At 39.4% G+C, this 22,147-nt stretch overlaps 2 protein-coding genes across 3 annotated transcripts; both read right to left on the reverse strand.

Annotated features, from left to right (window-relative positions):
• Positions 1–58: 58 nt before the first annotated feature.
• Positions 59–2,451, reverse strand: fkbp1aa (FKBP prolyl isomerase 1Aa). 2 transcript variants are annotated; one of them, XM_017696450.2, is made up of 5 exons: positions 2,293–2,451; positions 2,029–2,076; positions 1,318–1,430; positions 889–1,038; positions 59–434 (listed from the first exon to the last, which is right to left on the reverse strand). In XM_017696450.2, the coding sequence occupies exons 1-4, from the start codon at positions 2,327–2,329 to the stop codon at positions 910–912; spliced, it is 327 nt and encodes a 108-aa protein (XP_017551939.1). In that variant the 5' UTR covers positions 2,330–2,451; the 3' UTR covers positions 59–434; positions 889–909. The 2 variants fall into 2 exon arrangements, with proteins under 2 accessions (XP_017551939.1, XP_017551938.1); XM_017696449.2 differs by having other exon boundaries at positions 864–1,038.
• Positions 2,452–4,701: 2,250 nt separating this feature from the next.
• mfsd2al2 (major facilitator superfamily domain containing 2a-like 2) lies at positions 4,702–21,664 on the reverse strand. The gene is made up of 14 exons (XM_017696451.2): positions 21,560–21,664; positions 21,241–21,360; positions 19,880–20,004; positions 19,493–19,625; positions 18,503–18,581; positions 17,274–17,440; positions 16,673–16,771; positions 16,378–16,491; positions 14,505–14,588; positions 13,017–13,100; positions 11,524–11,636; positions 9,899–10,042; positions 6,320–6,496; positions 4,702–5,065 (listed from the first exon to the last, which is right to left on the reverse strand). Exons 1-14 carry the CDS (start codon positions 21,662–21,664, stop codon positions 4,741–4,743), a joined length of 1,869 nt encoding a protein of 622 aa, XP_017551940.1. The 3' UTR covers positions 4,702–4,740.
• Between the last annotated feature and the right edge of the window lie 483 nt (positions 21,665–22,147).

Genomic DNA, 22,147 nt, shown 5'->3' on the forward strand with positions numbered 1-22,147 from the left:
AAAGTCAGTATGGCTAGCAAAACCTAATAATTAGACAGATGAAATCAGAGACCAGGTCTGTCCTTTTATAAACAATGTTTATTTTCAAGTAGTATTGTTTCATAATTATCCAAATTTCCCCACCAGAGTACAGACTACCAGCTCAGCCAAAGCCCTGTGCAGTGATCATGTTTATAATGCAGAAATCATATACCAAAAAAGAAAACGCAGAAAGGGGGGGAAAGGGGGTTCATAGTGAACATCCAGTGGGTGAGAGCATACCAACGGCCATGTCTAACAGGAAAGGCGTAATAAAAAAAACAGGAACAGGAATAATAAAAAAAAAAAATAAAATATACACATGGATTACAGAGCTAAGCTAAGTGGTGTAGCTATCAACACTAGCCCCTTTCAGGGATCATGTGCTGGAGGCCATGTTCCCCAAAAAGGTCGACCTGCAAAAGGAATGAGAGAAAAAAAACAGTCAGAAAGAGCTCGAGACGTATTAAACTATGTTACAGAAAACGCATCAATAAGGATTAGACAGTCTAATCCAAAAGCCCGTTAAATAAACCCTGCAGGACAGTTAAGCCATGAGCTTGTCCAGGACAAGAGTAATCTCTTTGAGGAATTAACGCCAAGCTATTAAAATGATCCCTGCACCTGAAGAAACTATGGGCTACGTTACACAGAAATTATCACCACACAGTTACTCCAAAATTAGGCTGTCTGAGCTGTGATCATTTTCAGGTTTATTAATATTTTCATAAAAATATTTTTGATCATGAAGTTAAGCTTAATAAACATGGTCCACATATTAAAAAAAAAATTAACCAAAAAGGTCAGACACACTACAAGACATTACAATATGCTGCCACACTCACCCTGAAAGAACAAATAGGGAAAAACCTGAGTCAAACGGCAAAGCTTCTACTCCAAGCCGATAAGCTCCACATCAAATATGAGGGTGGCGTTGGGAGGGATGATGCCAGGGTGACCTTTGCTCCCATAGGCAAAGTCCGGAGTGCAGGTCAGCTTGGCACGCTGTCCTACACTCATCTACAAAACAAGAGAAGATCTCTGAGTCATGTTCTGCGCTCAGACAGAAACACAGATGGATATCAGTGCAGTGGCACTGCTCCTGCTCCATGTCCATTTAATGAGAGTAATGTAGAAGAGCAGTGGAACAGGAGAGACAGAGCGTCCCTATCAAATTAGACAGACTCGAAGGGCGATGCTGCGCACAGGGCTGGAGAACGAGCGCGTTTAGAAAACGGGGATTTGAGATCATGAGGTCGAAGACCTCTGAAGGGTTTTCACTAACAATAATCTGGATACCTGGGCCACTCCTTCATCCCAACCACGGATCACTTCCTGCTTGCCAATCTTGAATTTGAAGGGTTTGCCTCGGTCCCGAGAGGAGTCGAACTTGCGTCCGTCCGTCAGCGACCCTGTCAAATGAGGTTTGACATAGTACCCTTAATCAAAAATGGGCATATTTGATGAAGCCTACACACTGCAGTTAGACTACCGTAAACCAATCCTGGAAGAATGTCAGAAAGGCAGCTTATAGCGTTTCTACTCGGAATGGGCGGCGTCATCGCAAATACGAGCTCCTAACGTTATCCTCACATTTTACGGCCTGTTCCATCACGCAAGTTATCCAACGTTAAATCGTGATAGCTCGCCGCTCACACCCACGGAGCGGCGTTAACACACACAAGCAAGGTGTCGACTCAGTCTTTCACAACAGCCAGCTAGCACTTACTGCTGAGGCGTGTTACAGCGGATGAATTGCCCCCTGTTCCCGTTTTTTTTCCCCTCGACAAACTGACACAAATTCTTAATATTATTTAGCTAAACATTCCTTTAAATCCAGCTGCACCGCAGTCCCGCAGGCTGCGAGAATGGCCTATTGTTAATGGAGCATCCTGCCCGGATTAGCCTTGGGGCTAACTGAATTTAGGCTAGCCAGCTTTGCTATCTCGACCCATTAGCTAACACACTTTTGAGCAAGACGAATGAAGCCGATTTTTTTTTCCCACTTACCGACATAGTGCACGACGCACGTCTGTCCTTTCTTGGGAAATGTGCTTCCTAAAAGGGAGATAAGAAATAAAGAAGCAGTTTATTGTGCTAATTCCACTGACTGCTAGCTAGCGTTTAGCGGCTCGGCTACTGCTAGCTTCGGCAGCCCGTGTGGTGAAAATTGCGGAGAAACGGAAACATTTTGACCAAAAGAGACCAAACGTGGACGGAACAAAGTCAAGTGTCGTTTCGAAAGATTATATAAGGCCCTTTGGGGTGTTTTACCGTCTCCAGGAGTTATCGTTTCGACCTCGACTCCCATCCTGGCTCGTTGTTCGCTTCTCTCCTCCCGGGTCTCTGCACGAAATGCGCGCTGTACAATCCAGTAATTGTGATTCTAGACATACAGGTTCTGCCTGTGCCCCAGAATCGCCCACTTACAGGCATCTGCTGCCCCTAGCGGCGCTGCTCCGCCAGTGCGGTGCAAACTAAATCTGTCCGCATCTTTCAAAACAAAACAGGACTGGAAATGTTCAAGCCGAATCAGAGCGGCTCTGAAACCGCTACCGCTTTTACAGGGGAATTTTACCGGGTTGTCAAAATTCCCGTATAATTCGGTCATTGAGGTTTAAGCAGAGTAGAGATGGGCGATGTTTTTTACGATATGCGATGGGTCATGTTTATTTTTCTGACATCTGATGGGCAACGTTTTAAAAACACCATCAAAAACTATGAACCCGATTACTCGTATTCAGCATTTAGCACAGTTAAATTGCACTAAATTCAATTAAACAGGACTGATTATACTCACTTTTTAATTAAATGTCCAGGTGGAAAGTGATCCCACACGCAGTATATCGTCCTAAAACAAAGTCACTCAGAGTGGTCCGATATGAACCGGTTCATTTGTAGAACCAATAAACCTGCCAAGGTGGTTTTTTTTTTTTTTTTTACAGTGGTGGTGATGAGAGCCAGGGGTCATGATGCACACAGAAAAGCTGCTATTTTATTTACTACTCAAAACCACCAGTGAACCTACATGTGTTCTAATATTTTTGCATGTTATCGATAATCGTGACAGCATAAATCTAGAAAAATAAGTTTTCTTTGGGAAAGAAAACTTGCCTCGCTGTGGCTTACAAGTATCCCTCCGCCATAAGTGGCTTTAAAACACATTTTATGCCAATCCTTGCCTCACAACTTAATACGCTGTTCCAGGCATCAGGCAGCATCTTCTTACAGTGCTACCTATGGTTGTGAGAATTTGGTCACTGTTGATTTATTTAAAAAATACTTCAGTAACATCATAACAAATCATTCAGGTTTATTTTAATTATTCAGACAGGCATCTTTGTATGTGCCAGAAAAACATTACATGTATTTTACTGTATAAAAACACTAAGTGCATTTTGGCCTTTTTTTACCTTAAAGGAGATCTCCACCAATTGTTCAAAATTTCTACATAGTTAACAGTTTAGATGTGGAAAAAAGCCACTCGGAGTGGTTTGGTGTGAAACGCTCCAATCTAGAGGAACTTACAGAGTCGGATTTGTTCACAGTGGTGGTGATAGGAACCAGACATCTGAAGAGCTTAACACCTCTAAAAGCTCCCTCAGAGTTATTACACAAAATAGTTATAAATATGTTGCTTGATGCCTGAGACATTGTTTTATGATAGCTGATCACGATTTGGCCTAAAGTGTATTTTTAATCCGTTCATGGTGGAGAGGTACATGCAGTACCCTCAGATTTACTGCTACTTTAATGTCATCAACATTATACATGTAAACTCAGAAGGCAAGAGTAGGTTCACTGTTGGTTTTGAACAGTAAATAAAAAGGCTGTATTTGTCTTGTAGACATCAGGACTCCTGGTTCCTATCACCATAAAGACATCAGTCTGTAAGGTTTTACATCAAACCACTCAAATCAGTGCAATTTCCACTTAAGCTCTTCAGTACATGTTCAAGTGGAAAGTTTCAGCACTCGGTGAACACGTTGTATTCTGACTGGTTTTAGTTTCATGCATGCATATACGGTTCTGAGTAAATCTAACCTAAATGAATCATAACTATGACCCTGATTGTGTTTACAGCACTGTATCACACAAGGTGTCCCAAAAAGTCTGTTCTAAGCATTTAGATACTAACCTTTACAATATGGATTTAAATATATTTCAAACTCAACAACAGTGTTTTAAATGCTTACTAAGACATCAAGTATTCTGTGAACAGAAGGGAATTAAATTGTGAATAATATACGGTAATAATCTATTTACATTCATACCTTTGTGAGGTTATTTGCCTCGACTCTGAATCCCACTCTTGAAATATGATGAATTCTGGTGTTAATTTTTTTTATCATTCTACAATTCCTGACACTATACCAGATTTCTCAGTCATTTTATAATCATCTGCAGTCCTGTATATCATTCTCGAGAATTCTTAGTTTGTTATTTTTTAACTATACACATTTCTAGTGTCCTATTAATTATCCGAAAGTTGTAAAATTGCAAAGGACAAGGATATTGGAATCAGTTTATACACTTATCAGTGACCAAACTGGTTTTATATTGATAAAAGCACTGGTTACATACTTTTGACCACTGGCCGACATCAGACACATTCACCTCTGGACCTGGAAGGCCACAGATCCACAGTTATCTAGAGTCATTCCATACTATTCTCACACACACAAAAATGAGCGCAGCATGCTGAAGACAAATCGGATGAATTCACACCCATGTAACTTTGGCCTTCTTACAGCGTGTCTCGTAACATTTCAGTGCAGACTGGCGAGTGCTGTGCTGAGATGCAGGAATATCGCTCTTTGAGCTGGGTTTATCAAACCGTTGCTCTAAACTGCAGGCTGACCTAGTGGAACTATGACTGTATGGAGTGATTCTGTTACAGTGCTCTCGAGCAGAAGATGAAGGATCAGATTTTTTTGTGCCAAGAGATGTTATGTTAGTGTTTGAGTGGAAGATGCTCCTCTTGGGCCTGTGCTGTGGGCTGCTCTGCTGCCTTCCGGTGTCCACTTCTTCCCTTTTGGCCCTGGATCTGCACAGACAAGAAGAGCAGAAAGCAATTATATAAACTAAAAAGGTACTGAAACGAACTACGTTTAAACATCAGATTTGAGTGTGACGAAGCTTTTAAAGGTTTAAAGAACCTTCATATACTGTAAACCAATTTTACATTAGGCTCTTGTCTTCATTTAAACAAGGGTTACTGCATATTTCAGATCATTCCCGTACCCACCTGTTATCTAAGAAAGGACAAAAACATTGGGCCTCATTCACCAAAATCTTCATACTTTAAATTTGTTCTCGAGAAAGATTCTAAGAAAAAGTCCATGTCAGATTTATGGACAGTTCTTAAACCACGGAACTCTTCTCATCTTTGTGCTCGAGTGTGTAGATTCGTGTAGATTCTGTTCTTCCCCAAGAACAAACCCCAAATAAGAAAACACTGGTGAATGTCAGAATCTTAATGAAAACTGTAAGAAGTTTCTTCTTAGGAATGATTTGGGAATGAGGTCCATTGTCCTGTATTTTAGACACACACACACACACACACACACACACACACACACACACACACACACACACACACACACACATTAGGAAGACTATGCTAAGACAGGATAGGGCTTTCCTTTCCTCTCAAAACAGCCTCATTTCTTCGTCGCACAGATTCCACAAGACATTATAAACATTTCCCTTCTTCCCTTTCATTTCTTCAAATGTTGTCTTGTGGTCACAGAGAGTCTATATTTATATTGTCCAAGCTATGGAGGTTACATAAATGTGACAAAGATTAAATAAAAATTCTAAGTTAGAATTTTTCAGAAGGGACATATGAGGAGGGCATCTTTGTTTTTATGCTGTGTAGCCAACTATACCGCAACAAAGAAAACATTCAAGTGGTGCTGTTTTCATTCCATACTACATTTCTGAAGGAAACACAGTATCAGGGAGGATCTCTAAGCTAGCTGATCACTTTTACTCAGTGATAGGTGGTGGTGGTGGGTGATGGAGGTGAAATGTACTAGTTAATATAGTTAATAGATCACATTGATATCACAAATCAAAAGATGTTTTAGACATTAAAGTCTTTACATTTTAACAAAAGATTGTGCTCAATTACCAGGTTTAAAGGGTCAATTTTGATTTCCGGTTGACCTTACAATATGTCAAAACTCTGGGAATCACAGTGATGGGATGCAGACCTTCTTAATAGACCCACTTCAGACACTTCCATGCTGCCCTTCCATTATAATGCAAGCTGTGACACTAATGTAATCAGATCTACCTTATTCGTTCCAGGTCATGTTGGATCTGCTGGCGGCGCGTTTCGTTGATGGGGTACAGATAGAAGAAGATCAAGCCCACCAGCAGTAGGACAATCGGTACAGGAGCCAAAAGCAAGCGCAGTGCTGTGACGACTCCTTCACCAGGGATACACGCTCCTGTTTTATAACCAGTCAGGCTTGGAGGATCAAAACACATGAAGGTCATTACAGCAATGCTGACACTGAGATTTACATGCAAATTCATTCAGACTGCCTCTTAGAGGTTCTGTGAAAATTACACAAACTGCTTTCTCATTATCATGTAGGAGTGTATATAAGTGTTCATTTGCCTTGAGAGAGAAAAATATGGTCAATGTTATTATAGAACCATGTACTTTTATGGGAGAAGGTAATAGAAGGCTTTTAGAGTTATGCTGTTCTTAATGTCTGCGCAACTTGTAGCAAAATCTTGTTAAACAATCTAAAAAATCTTGTTTCCTTATGAAAGTGACAGAACATCAATCTCTCACATGTGGATGAAATTGGATGAATGTAGGTCATAACCCATAATCAAATTTGAATCTTTTTAATACAGAATATACAGGGTGAGTCAAAAGTCACAGGACAGTTTCATTTTATTTTATTTTTTATTATCGACTTTAATCTCTGGGGTCATCCCAACCTGTAACAGTTGGGAGCGAGGAGGCGGACGCATGTGCTGAGGTAAGTGGCGTTTATTAAGGGCAAATCCAGGTTCATAGTCTAGACAGTCCAGTTTCAAACATCCAACACGGAGAACAGGAGGGACAGACATGACGAAACGAACACTGAATCCAACACCAAATACCACGAGTATACAATACATCCACCATATTCAGACAGTTCAGACAATTCAAACAAAGACCAGTCAAGACAAAGGGCAAACACAGGGCTTAAATACAACAGGGCCAACAAGGGATCACAAGACAGGTGGAAACACAGGTGGGAACAATCAGTGGCGGAGTCAGTAAACAAGGGGGCTGGACTACAAAACCAAAACAAAGAACACATGGGCTAAACCAAAACACAACACGAACACATGGACAGGACTGGGAGGGGCCAATCGTGACAAATTGTGTATGCTGAGAAAATACGCAACAAACACCACCTTCAGCACCACATTGTCGAGGCTTGTGACAGCATAAAAAATTAAACTGTCCTGTGACTTTTGACTCACCCTGTATTTTAAGAATATATTTCTTGCATCTAAGAATATAGTTCTTTAACTTTTTGTGTCTCTGTGAGGGTCATGACACGAGACGGATGCTGTGACTAGTGGTGGTCTATGGTACAGGAGGTAGAACCAGATATTTCCATCATTGTAGAACTTGGTAAAAGGTGATCATTATGGAACCTTGAAGGCCTTGGGCCTGACTGAGAGCCACTCTTGCTGACATCATTAGGATAAGCGTGAGGGACACTATAGCTACGTTCCAAAGCGTAGGCTGCAGGCCTAAGGTTACCCACAGTTCTCTGCGCACAAATGGCAAAAAAACAAAACCAAAAAAAGCACCATGAAAATTATGAAAAACAAAGCCATTGTTTTAAAATGTAAGTTGTCCACATCCTTGAATGTGTCTTCATGACACCACACAGCCTCATTAGGACTGATCCTAATGTGACCAGTTGGCTAATAAGGAGGAGTGTTCATAAGACAATCCTACAGAGAACCCATACTACCTCGGCTGCAGCCTAGGCTTCAAAATACAGCTTGTATTTGTTGAATGAACCTCATCAATGACACTGTTGAGTTAGCTTTGTGAGCCAATCCAAGTATCTTCAAATCAAAACTGTTATAATAATGATCAAACAGCAATTGTATATCTAGATTCTCTATTTTACACTCTTAGATGCTTCCATGTCGAACCATAAACAAAAATGATGGTTCCTCAATGGTCCTAAAGTGGTTCTATACAGAATCATGAACACTTAAAGATCCCTTTAGCATGCATCATTTACATGGTGCTTCAGATTGATGAAGAATGTGTGGTAGATGGTTCTACGGGGTCAGTAAAAAGTCACAGGACACCGTTTTATTTTTTTATATTTTTTTATGGACTTATTTCTGGGGTCACCTCAAACAAATTGTGTATGCTGAGAAAATACCCTGTATATAGCACCAAAAAGGGTTCTCCTATTATTGTGATGTCAAGCCTCTAACAAAAACCCTTTTTGGTTCTATATAGAACCACATAAAACACACTCTTCATTAGGCCTGTCGCGATAATTACATTATCGACTTATCGTACGATAATTTTTTTAACCGCGATCATTTTTGCCGATGTCGATAATTGGCCATTGGGTTTCCGCGCAAATTTGTTTACATGAGAATAAACCGCAACTACGTTAGATTTCAGAAAGTCACGCAGTGCTGCTCTCTCGGATGCCTTTGCTCGGCAGTGTAAATACAAACGCGATAGCGCAAAATGGCGCACACTCACAGATAGTGTAACTCGCTATATAGCCAAAGAGATGCTGCCGTTAAATCCGGTCGAAAAGCAAACATTTACAAACTTTTTGTGAATTTGTGATTCGTATCACTGTGATTTATAGCATATACATATATGATCAGATAAGAGAGACTCCAAGTACCTTTGTTATGTTCAGAGTTTAAAAAAGTTGAATTAATGTAAATGTTACTTTAATATTTATGTTGTTACTTAATGTTGCGATGCCATTCTTTTGCACTTTTTGTTAAAGAGTTTATTTTGTTATAAAGGTCTGTTTAATATTTTGTGCAATTTTCTCAGAATCCACAGAGCCCAAGTGTGGTTGTATTTTATTTGTTTTATTTATTTGGGATATTAAAATATTTTCATATTGGAAGCCAAATGTCTGTGCTTAATAATAAAAAAGTTCATTTCACGTTAAAGTGGTGTAATTGTATTATTATGCTACTATATTATTATTGTGGCACATTGTCTTAAAGCTCCTTTGGGAGCCCAGAAGCAAGAAAAAATTCTATAATGGCACTTTAAAATGACAATATTATCGTTTATCGCAATAATTTCTGGGACAATATATCGTTCTGAAAATGTTGTTATCGTGACAGGCCTACTCTTCATCGATCTGATGAACCCATTCATGATGCAAAGCGTTCTTTGAGAGTTAATGTTATAGAACCATTTTCTTCACTAAACAACTGTGTATATACAACTTGCATAAAACTATGGGTGCTGTGGGTGCCCTCACCCTATCCCTCTCTCTCCCTCTGTCTCCCTCTCCCCTTCTTTTTTGCCTGCTGATTTTCATGATGCATGTTAACCTGCTGAGATTACTTTTCTCTGTCTTCATCCATTTGACTCTTTACATTTTTCTTATTATATATAATCTATCTTTCTTTTGAAATTCAATGTTTGGTCTTGGTCTGTTTAGTTCTGGGCTATATCACATCACAGAAATTATGAATGAGTATTTATTCATACATTTCAAATTTTTTCTTTTCATCATGCTGTGATAAATTACCCAACATTGGCATTTGAAAAAACAGTGTCCCTTTAAGACAGTGCTAAAGTCTGGTACAGTGCTGTAGAGCGTGGGAGATGAGAGAGATGACTCACTGTAGTGTCATGGTGGAGATGCCAGCAGATAGCCCTCCACCGAGCTTGTTACAGAAGCAAGAGCATGAGAAGAACAGGGGCTCCAGGTCTGTACAGCAGGGGTTCTGCAGTGTAAAATCATCTACCACATCCGGCAGCATGGACCTGACAAACATATGCAAGAAGTTACTGATATTTATGGTAGTATAATCTGACGATTCTGTTCAACTACAAATCTTTAGAAAATGATTCAGTGCATCATAGACTGGATTTCTCACTGTGTGATGACTCGGTAGTTTTAAAGCAAAGTATTTGTAATGATCCATATTGCATTTACTTCCAATCTCTTTTATTAATTAATCAAATGGAAGGGATTTTGAAGGCTCTCATTCAATGCTCTTGTTTGAGATGCTGCTACCACTCATCTGTGATAAAACGCGCTGTTAGGGTGACATAAGATCCAGTGGCAGTTGATGTCCGTGCAGCACATGTTACAGCTGCCCTACCCATTTAATTCAGTGATTTTATAACCCCTGTTTTGGTCTCGTTGTAGAGAGTCAGGGTTCACAGTGTCAGTAAAGTATTTTCGAGACTGGATGCTGAATCTCAGCTCCAAAGTGCGCAACACAGAGCGAAAGCCCTGGTACTCAACGACTGAAGACTGCAGGTTCCATAGCAGTGTAGTTTCACTAAGCCAGTAGCTATGAAAAGACAAAAGAGATTTAAGATGAACATTTGGAGACAAACTGACTTATTTGCATTTATGAGCAGCGCAGTTGGTTTCCTGGAACGTTATATCTGCAAGACACTGTCAAACACTAAAGTTTTTTCGAATTTCCCCATTCCACCTTAAATGGTGCCGCACATACATTAAGGTGTAATGGAAAAATTCGAAAAAGAATCTGGAGAATGAGAAGCGACTTCAGCCTCGTAAAACAGCCGAACGATGAGACATTTTACAGTAAGCTGCTCTACTTCTGAGGAAAACTTTTCTGGCGGAGATGGGAGGAAAGCAGCTATAGCTGAGCTAATGCTGAAAGCAGAGCAAAGTAAGTGTGTTTTAATTCATATTTATTTTCAGCATATACTAGGACATTAGCACATACTGAGACATACTGAGACATTGCTGAAAGGACAAAATGGCTCTTCTTAACATTTGGATTGTGGCTCCTGATCTAACCTGGCTTTTAATGCAGTGGGAGCTGGTTGGATTTCTCGCTCATCCTGTTTTGTTATGTGCTGCCACAGACTGTCTGGGCGCTGCACTTACCCACTTCCAAGTTTCTATACCAACATTATGGTATAAATTAAATATTTAGAAAATTGATTTTTGACATTTGTGAATCGATTCAGAATCATTTACGACCGACAATTGATTTTTCCCCGCACCCCTAATGCTAATAGACCGTCATGGATCTAAACATCATGATGCGTCAATACAATTCAATGCAATTCTGCATTCCTAGTCTATAACCAAACTATAAAAGTGAAGGCAACAACATCAAATTTGAAATCCATCCAAGATAGCCTATATGGATAACACAAGTGGTACATTATGGATGTGGATGCCTCTATAGTAGTCCTGCCCTGTTTACAAGAGATGAATAGGACTAAAGCAGACAGATCTAGGTCTTGGCTTTACTCACCATGGTAACAAGAACAGTGTAGCTACACTGGCCCCAACCAGAACACACACGACCACATACACTGGAAAGTTCTCCGTCACGGACACAAAGACGATCAGAGCAGGGATGAGGAGCTGTTGAAGGACAGAAACAAACAGCAGAGATTTATGATAAAACATACAAAAATGGTTTTTAAATCACAATGATCATCATCATAACCACTTTGGCTTTTTTCAGTACTAATTTCTGTCTTCTGCATCTAACATACAGCTGATAACTGTCAAAGTCACCTCTACAGTGAGTGGAACAAGTAACAGTAAACAAAGATACATTTTAAAAACCAAAAGTATTCAGACACTACAAATTAATAACAAAATAAAGTCATTAATGGCAATTACGTTGGGACTTCTACAGCAAGTGGTAATTTTAGTAAAGCTTTTTTCCAACATTCCATCAATTTTGGCCCATCCCTCTTGGCACACAGTCTTCAGATCTGCTGGACTCATGACTGCCACATGAATGCAGACTCAATTTTAGAATCCTCCATGCATTTTCAATGGGATTCAAGGCAGGAGTTAAGTGCAAGCACCTTCACCTTTTTTAGAAACCAGTCTGGAGTTGATTCGGCCAGCTGTTTGGGAAAGAAACGTCATGTTCTAGGTTAAGCTTTTTGCCAGATAATATTAAATTCCCTTCTAATATGTCCCAGCATGTCACTCCATTCACGTTTACTTTGAAGACATTTAATGCTACAGTACTGTTTGCAGAGAAGCAGCCCATATCATGATGCTCCCACCTCCATGCTTCACTATGAGTGGTGTTCTCCAGGGATCACATAAGCAACCCTTCTTTCTCCCAACATGTCAAGCTGAACTACGGCCAAATATTTCTCTATTTGTTTCATCTGAGCGGATGCAAATTCTTGGTGCAAATTTTGGACGTGCCTCTCTGTGTTTCTTTTCTAGCAGAGGAGTTTTATGTGTAGTGTAGAAACAGAGATGTTTGCGGTGCTGTGCTTATTGCTCTCTGTGTAACTGTTGTTCCTTCTGCTTTCAGCTCATCCTACTACTCTTTTTGACTGACTGCTGGCTTTAGTTGTGGTTTTCTGAACTTTCCACTTGTTAATTATCAAACCGACTGTACTGACAGGGATGTTTAAGGACACTGTAGCTTTTTTCATTCTAGTGATGTTTAACAATGTTGTTGCTGAAAACTTCAGGACACTCCTTCACCTTCTCCATGACTGATGACACCAGGTTCAAATTGCACGTTTTGCAGTATTCCTTTTTAGAACTTTTTTTTGTGCATTAATATCCAATACCTTTACATATAGATATTTTAATATAGTGTCTAAATATTTTTTCACATACCAAGTTCATTGTTTATGCTTACAAATACATACTTTTTTCAACTTCCATAATCATTTCATAATATCAGAACCACTAACTTTACAGTTTTCTTCACAGTTGTTATGACCATCAACATTGCAGAAGGTTGAGAAAGTGTGAACTTACAGGTAGGCCGATAAACAGTGTGCTCTTCTTTCCCAGCCTCACCAGAATCATTTGCCACAAAGGCACAGATACAGCAGCTGCAACCTATTTGTGGAGCAAAACAAACAAGAATCACACTCATGTGAGCAAAGCTTTAAGCTTCAGACTACTTGGAATGATGTGCATATCCTCAATGAAACGCATTCCAGATCAAACTACTTTTAATATTAGACAAAGATAATCCAAGTAAAACACAAAAAAGCTATTTTTAAATGATGATTTCATTTAATTAAGGAAAAATGCTGTTCGGCCCTACCTGTGCCTAAGTGAAAAACTACTGCCCCTTAGCTACTAATTCAGCCAGTTAACAAAATTTAATTGTCCACTGGGTTCAATTTCACTAGCCACACCCAGGCATGATTACTGCCAGACCTTTTGAATCTAAACATCACAAACAGAACTTGTCTGGCAACGTGAAGCAGACTAGAAGGTCTCAAAAAGCAGCACATGTGCCACATTCTAAAGAGATTCAGACACAAAGTCTTTGAAATATACAAGTCTGGTTACAATGTTGTGGGACTTCAGTGAACCACAGTGACATCCATTATCCACAAATGGAGAAAACCTGGTACAGTGGTGAACCTTCCCTGGATTTGCAGGCCACAAATTTCTCCAAGACGATTCATCCAGGAGGTCACAAAAGATCCTAGACAAGCATCTAAAGAACTACAGGGCTCACTTGCCTCCATTTAGGTGCAAACTCCTGCTGACCAAAAAGAACACAAAGGCTCTTCACACATTTGCCAAAAGCATCTAGATGAGCCCCAAGATTTTTGCAATAATAATCTGCACGGATTAGTAAAAGGTGGAACTTTCTGGAAGACATGGGTCTTGTTACACCTGTTGTAAAGCTAACACCACATTCCTCCACCATAAGAACACCATACAAACTCTCAAACTTGGTTGTCATAGTGTGATGGTCTTGGGCTGCTTTGCTTTTGCAGGACCTGAATGACTTTTCATAACTAAATGTAACCATGAACTGTATTTTTTAAACGGAAAATCTTGAAGGAGAATGTGCTCCTGTCAGTTCCATCTCTGAATGGCTCACAAGAAACAAAATTAAGGGTTTGGAGTGGCCGAGTCAAAGTCCTGACATGATTCCTATTAAGATTCTTAAGATCTCAAATAGGCAGTTCATGCTCAAAATCCCTCCGATGTAGCTGAAATAAAAGCATTTAAAAGCTGCACTTTGTTTACTTTTGTTAAAAACAGCTGCATGATCTGAAAGATTTAAAAGTGAATTTAGCAAAAACAGAAGAAATCAGGCAAGGGGCAAATACTTTTTCATAGCCCTGTAGATATAGCCTGCTTCCTCATAGTCCCAATGAAGACCTCAAATCATATTCAACACATTTTTTGAAAATCTAGTCTTGACTGCCTTATTAGAAACTGAATAAATACCAAAACAAAAATGTATAAATGAACGTTTCTTTTTACAGCACTCACCAATATAGCCAGCATGAGATTCTGGAACTGAGCCCCCAATCCTGCCACGTGAATGCAGAACAAAGCAAAGTTTCCTAAAGACATCTAGAAGGGGACAGTTCCAAAACGAGTCAAAGTTAATTTACTGATGTTTAGATTTAAGGCTATATTCTCTAGTGAATCTGGTCATTTGGTTATTTGTTCAGGCAGTGGCTTCATTTTAAATAATTAAGATGCATTAACAGGGTTTCTCAACCACTGGCCCACAATCTCCCTCTGGTGACCTTTGGGCCAACACTGAGGAGGAGCCAACGGTCCATAGTGGTGGCACTTTGACATGAAGATCAGTGCAAATATAATAGACTTAATAATAAAATAGAGAAAAGTAAAAGGTTTTGTAAACAATATTAATACAAGGCACACAACAATGGAGCACAAAGCCATTTTTTTACCCCAAAACAAAATACACTCCCTTGACTTTTCAATTGTCCACTCAAAAAAAAAGTTAAACATTTCCCACCATTCTGAATTATTTCAAGTACAAAACAAGCTTATGTCAGCCTAATCTGGTGATATTTCATGCCACCAACCATGTACTACTGTTGTGTACTTCACAGACAAGTCCCTTCATATAGAGCATTACATACAAAAAAGATCTAACTAATCTTTTCTCCATCCTCAACCACTACCAGGCAGCACAAGCTTTACACAACAATGACAAAAATCCCATTCAGTCAGTGAGAAACTGTAGCACACCAGAGGTTTCTCATCAAAATCTGAATTCATCTGAAAGTTAGAGTGGGGTATTTATTACAAATAATCTATATTTTGTATGCATGTGAAAGTTCAGTTCTCTCTTGTCTGAGCTAATGCTGCTTGTGTATTTATTATTTGTTTATTACCATTTTATTATTCTATTATTTTACTAGTCTATTACTTCTTAGTTCAAACAGCAGGCCCATAGGGAAGAAAAAAAACAACATGTAAAAAAACAAAACAAAACAAAAAACAGAAACAAACATTTATGCACAATAAGTTTGGAACAGTGAGATCCCATTGCTTTGAATTGAATGTGTCCCAAAGTCTAAAAAACAGTGTGTAACCTTGTCACTACAGAAACATACCGTCTTCAATTAAGTAAACCTTTAGTTGTGTTAAAGCTAAAATAAGCTAAAATTTTACCGTAACAATCACTACTGAAATTTTTGGTAAAGTCTGGGTAGTGGTAGGATTGTCTTGTTAGCGACAAAATAAAGTGTTCTTTCATTTGTTTTAGCAAAATAAGCAAAAGCATAGTGTCACTCCAGAAAGGATTTCAGTCCAAGTCGGTTAAAAGTCTGGAATGTGTTTAACAGATTGTAAATCAATGGTAGCAGAATGATGCATCGATGGCTAGTATAAGTGGGAAAGTAGCCTCTAAATCCCTTAAATGCATCTTCAGCCATTCGACAGCACATAATAGTGAACCCGGGGTTCCTGAGGCAGGAGGTCCTACAGCACTACAGCTGGGAACCTGTGGTGTAAGAAATGATGTTAAATTAAGTTAGCAATGTTAAAACAGCTGAAGTTTCTGCTTAGCTCATCAAGCAGATATTTATCCTCAAAAAGACTCAGTTACACCAAAAAAGGAATGGACATGATCTGTTCCACAAATACAAAATCTTATTAGAAATAAACACTAAATTTACACAATCAAGTGCTGCAGTTATTCACCACAGCTTCTCCTTCTCATGTTCTCAGTTCCTCTGAATGAGACTTTTGCCAACACTCTGTAAAGTTTGCACAACCTTGCCACAGTAAACAGTTACGAAAGGCATTTGTGGGCGGAGCCTGGACAGATCATTTCAGACACAGCGACCTTCTGCTGGTAACATTTATGAGTAGATGCCCCGACCTGGAAGGCAAGTGATGAGAAGAGGAAGCCCAGGACCAGGCGCTGATACGAGATGTGGCCAATCAGCATCTTCAGATCTTTCAGGTACGACCTGCGCCGGCCAATCTGCCCGTCCTGACCGCCTTGAAATAAACATCCATCTTTAATGCAGAACCCGAACCTGCACTGCAGGAAGATTATGCAGCTTGTCTGGCGGATTTCCCGCATGTTTTGGTAGAAGGTGATGAACCAAGATGTTTGCAAATGAACAACTAACGTCAAATTCATTAACACCATGCGTTATGAAGTGAACAGCAGACTTGCCACTTTGCTCTTTCACACCCAGAAACAGCAACATGCAGCAGAGGAAGAAAAGAGCCCCCAGCACCAGAGCTGAGGTCATGAAGGCAACTCTCTGATGAGCAAACACACACACAAAAAAAAATCATGTCATTTACATTTCACGCTCATTAATAATGTGTTAAATAACAACATACTTTTGTGTAATCAGTAATTTACAGCACATCTCTACAGACTACAGTAAGAACACATCGTCTGGGTTAAATGAAATTTATGCATTATTCAATCACTGAGATGTTAACGTTCTTGAGATGCTTACATTGAATCAATGAGGTTCATTACAGAGAAACCTGCCAACTCAGATTTCTTTACAGTGGTGTTGACAGGAACCAGGGAGTCACCAGGCAAATGTATGCATTTTATTTATTACCCAAAAAGACCAGTGAGCCTAAATGATCTGAGATTTATGTGATGCTTATAAAAATGTGTTTATTCTTGGAAATGTGATTAGTTTGATTTTGGAAGATTTGGGCAAAGTAGTTCACACCCACCCCTGTGTGATTGTAGCTTATCTAATGCCTACTAGACTGAGGTCATATTGCGTGTAGTGCTTATACCGTGAGATGCAGAGGAGCGGTGGGCTCAGAGGACGTGGGGTTTGTGAGCTCGGAGTGATTTATATCCAGATTCACACAGGAGCTCTCTCTCTCTGAATTATACACTCGCAACACCTGGCCCTGAATCACAGCAGCCAACAGCATCGCCAACACCTCCACACTCATCCCTCAGAGAGAGAGAGAGAGAGAGAGAGAGAGAGAGAGAGAGAGAGAGAGAGAGAGAGAGAGAGAGAGAGAGAGAGAGAGAGAGAGAGAGAGAGAGAGAGAGAGAGAGAGAGAGAGAGAGAGAGAGAGAGAGAGAGAGAGAGAGAGAGAGAGAGAGAGAGAGAGAGAGAGAGAGAGAGAGAGAGAGAGAGAGAGAGAGAGAGAGAGAGAGAGAGAGAGAGAGAGAGAGAGAGAGGCAAATTTCCAAATGCAAAACATTCAAACCTGTTCAGAATTTAGCAGGATACTAAAATGCTGTGAATAAATATTAAGAAATGTTAGATGTCCTCAGAACAAAGCTATATGTTCTAAAATGACAGAGAAAACTTTTATATTTATTATTTAATTAATATAATAAAAATAATAACAGCCAGAATTCATCACAATTCAAAAGCAAAGATCCCATCAAGACAGATTTTTGCCTGTTGGTGAACCGTTTGTGATACTTAGATCCACACTGTGTGCTTCATTATTTCATATAATTTTTTCTTCAATATAGCAACTCTGACTGCAAAACTATGGCGATTCTAAACCATCAAAAACAATGGCAGTGTTGCTGTATGAAATGATGATATGACCACAGTACGCTACAATTTAATGTGGATCATGTAATGAAAAATGTTACGTGTGTCCAGAATGAAGAGCAGCACTGTAGATAGTTTATAGAAACTTTTATAACAGTGAGAATTGAAAAGCAATTATAATAAAATGACTAAACATGATAACTAGATAATTGCGGTACATTATCATTTCATAACTTATTGTTCCCTAAAACCTGCAAACATTAAATAAAACAGTTTTTGGTGTCTAGTTTATAATAATTCTCCTCAGTTCTAGTATATAAAACTAATCAAATAAATTCATTTAATTTAAAATACACTAATGACTGCCAAGTAAATCACTTCTGTCTCAAGTCCATTTGCTGGTCTCACAGACTCACCTCCTTGTTTATGAACTTTTTTTTTTTTTTTTTTTTTAAACTTTCAACCCAGATCAGCATCACACAGTGTGGGAAATGTTCTTACTGTAGGCTGTGGCTGAATCTCGGTCTCTCTCACTTCCTCCCAGGAACATGTTCAGGGAAGTATATGGGACATGATAACACTGCAGATAAAGGGCTTGGGTTAGAACAATCCGCAGTAAGATTACTAGCAGCAGATCATAAAGGCATTTTAGTTACAGGGCTCATATCACAGAAAACTACCTCACTTTTTAAAAACACGTAGCATGATGTATTATGCAAACATTGCACAAAAACAGCTCATCTTAATTCACTGTTTTTATGAGGTCACCAAATTTACATATAGCGGCCTATTTTGTCTACAGCAGTTTAGCCCCAAGTATTCGCGTCTAAGTTTTAAGGTGTGTTTCAGCCGGCACCACTCTTTGAATGAGAAAAAAATGTTTTAAATTATATACGTGTCAGCCAATTGGAACACAGCTCATTGACATACATTCCTATGCAAAGGTGTTTGGGCACCCCTGGTCAAATGACATGTTTTGTTGGTTTTCTGGGTGAATCCTGTACAGATCACACTTCTGAACATTTTAATGCACAACTACTGCTGAATTTAACGAAAATGTTTTCCCACTACATAAAATTCAGCAAATAAAAAGAAATTGCACTCTAAACATTTGTCATATTTAAGTATGTTCTCCGCAGAGGATGTGTTAAAGAATTCAACCAAACTCATAAATTGACCAGGGGTGCTTACACTTTTGCACAGGGCTGTATATTAGTCCTCAAAGCACAGTATGTTTAACAGTATGTCAGGGAGAAAAAGATGTTAGGAAATGGTCTCGCAACAATAAATTATGACCGTTTTGGATACATAAACACAGACAATGTAGGTTTTAGGCCCTTTAAGTTATTCATTGATTCTTAGGGGCAGTTTTGTAATGTAGCTGGTAATGATGAATCACCATTGAAAGTATGTTTTATAGTCTAGATTTAGGTTTAATCTGGGCCTGGAAAATTGGCTCCTAAACTCATATTAGAAGCATGAAGGTCATACACTCATGAAGGTCTCGAACAGACAGCTGACAGTGAGGTACCAGGCCACAGTGGCTGAGGAGCTGGCTGCAGTGTGAGGGATGAACCAAAGGAGGGCGTAAGAGAGAACGCCCAACGGCATGGACAAAACTGACCTGAGAAATGCAAGAAAGTCCTCTATAACAACAGTTCATGTCACAGATATAAAATAATCAGTGGAGTTAGCCCTTAAGACTAATGTAAACACTTACAAGTATTGGTCTATTTAATTCATGTTTGCACTGACCAATTTTCACAGCATTAATAACAAAGACTTCCCAGAAAATCTGAGGCATCACTTATCCCTGTCGATGCCCTTTAAAAGGAGTTTAATCAGGCCACAAAACACACCCATTATAACCCCACCCACCAATGAAGCAGCTTTCCTATTGGGCTCCGCCTACTCCTGCTCACCAGGTAGCCCACCAAAGGGTCAGTGAGGGCGTCCCACGCTCGATTTATGAACAGGATCAGAGAAACGAAAAGCGGCTCCATCTAAACGAGAGAGAGAGAGAGAGAGAGAGAGAGAGAGAGAGAGAGAGAGAGAGAGAGAGAGAGAGAGAGAGAGAGAGAGAGAGAGAGAGAGAGAGAGAGAGAGAGAGAGAGAGAGAGAGAGAGAGAGAGAGAGAGAGAGAGAGAGAGAGAGAGAGAGAGAGAGAGAGAGAGAGAGAGAGAGAGAGAGAGAGAGAGAGAGAGAGAGAGAGAGAGAGAGGAATGAAAAGGCCTGGACCCATTACATATTCCAGTGAAGGAAGTCAAATAAAGAGCATAAATGCTGCCAACAGCTTTTTATAAACAATACAGGCTTAGTCATTTCAGCAGGAGATTAAGTCTTTATCTGGAAAACATACTACCCTTCAAAAGTTTGGGGACCTCTTGCCTTCTTTCAAAAGGTTCGTTATTCACAGTTACTTTCAACTAAGTTGCAACAGGTAACAATGAGGGGATAAAATGCATGAGCATGGCGTTATTCAGACATACTATCACATATTTAGACGCGTGATTATTTTTTTATGTAAGCCTGCTTAGCCTTTAATATCTTGAAGGGAAATTCCATTGATTTGCCAATTTTCTACATAATTATATGATTACGATGTAAACAAAGTCATTCAAGTGTGGTTTGGGGTGAAATGCTCTGTTCTTGAGAAACTTAGTGGGTCAGCAATGTTCACAGTAGTAGGTCACTCACAGAAAGTTTACAGAAATGTTTATGAATATGTCAGATGTTTCATGATGATTTTAAGGTACAGAATTGGTCATAAGTATAATAAAAAAAATAATGGTTCCAATCACCACCCCTGCAAAGAACTCTGAGCCTGTACGTTTCTGTACAGTCACTTCAGAACAAACTACTCAATGACCATTAGAATGTCAAGCAGCTTTCAATGCTTCCTAAGATCAGTGCTTCGTATCTGACACTTGTCCAGCCTTACAGCGCACAAAAATGGGCTAAGTAACTGTTATTATTCTATAGCTTTATTAAATATCCATGTCCATATGATGCAGCTGTACTTGCAGAATACAAATACTGACAGTAAGACATACTGAAAACCAGTTTTAATCACATTTCTACGATCCTGAAAGTAAGAACCCCAACACAAAATAAATGATACTGTTCCTACACTGTTAACGGCAATGAAGCTAGCTCGCCACCTATGAAATTCTGATTTCAGTCCTACACTAGACAATGCTGGGCTTCCACTCAAAAGCTAGCTTAGGGACCTCACTTACCTGCACAATGTCCAGCAGAAAGATCTGGAAGGAGAACGCCATGGCAATGTTGGTCATCTGATATGGAATACCACCAACTGCATAGCATAACTTAGTGCAAAGTGGAATTCCTCCTCGACCCTAAAAAAGGACAATCAAATAAACCTCCTCTCCTGATGCCATAAAACCAAAGACTGACGGTAGCTCATTTGAATTCAAATGGAAATTCTAGCCTCATTTATGCATTTATGTAATGCACAATGCTCACACCAAATGTCATGATAATTAAATCAAATATGTTTTCGATTCATAACAAGCATGTAAAACTTTAGGTACTTACATGAGACTCTTCCTTTCTGGTGCTTTCTTCCTGTTCAGCAGTGGTACAGGAACAAAACCTTTTCCATGACTGTAGCTTATCCTGCAGTGCTTGAATGGGAGTCATACTGGTGCCAGTCTCCTTCTAGATGGAACGTCTATATAATTTAAAATTTAAAGGCCGTCTTTTTGGCAATTTCTAGATTTTCCCCTTTGCCCCTTTTCTACTATATCCACATTCATAGGTCTGTTCTTCTAATACCACTAAAGCCTGGGAAGAGTGAAACCTAAGAACATGCTCACCTGTGCGTACCTGATAATACCCACACTGAAACTCCACCCACCTACCACAGCTCCTGTCAATCAAACGATTAGTTTTACACAAAGCATTAGCAAAGGAAAAAAAATCCTTTTACTCTGACCCTCATGGTCACTAGTAAATCACTAGAAAGGGTTGTGTGGAGCAAAACCGTAAGACAACCACTTTTAAGGCCATAAAGATCCTTTCAATAGATGTGTTCTGTCATCTTCCATCAAAATGTAAGGACTTTCCTCACCTCTAAAACATTTTCTCAGTCATTATTAGGTCACTGTGCATGAGAAAATTATA

Source organism: Pygocentrus nattereri, chromosome 29 (genome assembly GCF_015220715.1).
Source record: "Pygocentrus nattereri isolate fPygNat1 chromosome 29, fPygNat1.pri, whole genome shotgun sequence".
Taxonomy (NCBI): domain Eukaryota; kingdom Metazoa; phylum Chordata; class Actinopteri; order Characiformes; family Serrasalmidae; genus Pygocentrus; species Pygocentrus nattereri.

Bases quoted from the DNA above. Each gene is read 5' to 3' on its own strand.
- fkbp1aa (XM_017696450.2), bottom strand. From the start codon at position 2,329: ATGGGAGTCGAGGTCGAAACGATAACTCCTGGAGACG. The intron at 2,077-2,292 runs GTAAAACACCCC...TCTCCCTTTTAG, and splicing joins AACGATAACTCCTGGAGACG to GAAGCACATTTCCCAAGAAA. The intron at 1,431-2,028 runs GTAAGTGGGAAA...CTCATTTGACAG, and splicing joins GTGCGTCGTGCACTATGTCG to GGTCGCTGACGGACGGACGC.
- mfsd2al2 (XM_017696451.2), bottom strand. From the start codon at position 21,664: ATGACTCCCATTCAAGCACTGCAGGATAAGCTACAGTCATGGAAAAGG. The intron at 18,582-19,492 runs GTATGACCTTCA...CTTTATCTGCAG, and splicing joins TGTTCGAGACCTTCATGAGT to TGTTATCATGTCCCATATAC. The intron at 16,772-17,273 runs GTATAAGCACTA...TTTGCTCATCAG, and splicing joins CCGCTCCTCTGCATCTCACG to AGAGTTGCCTTCATGACCTC.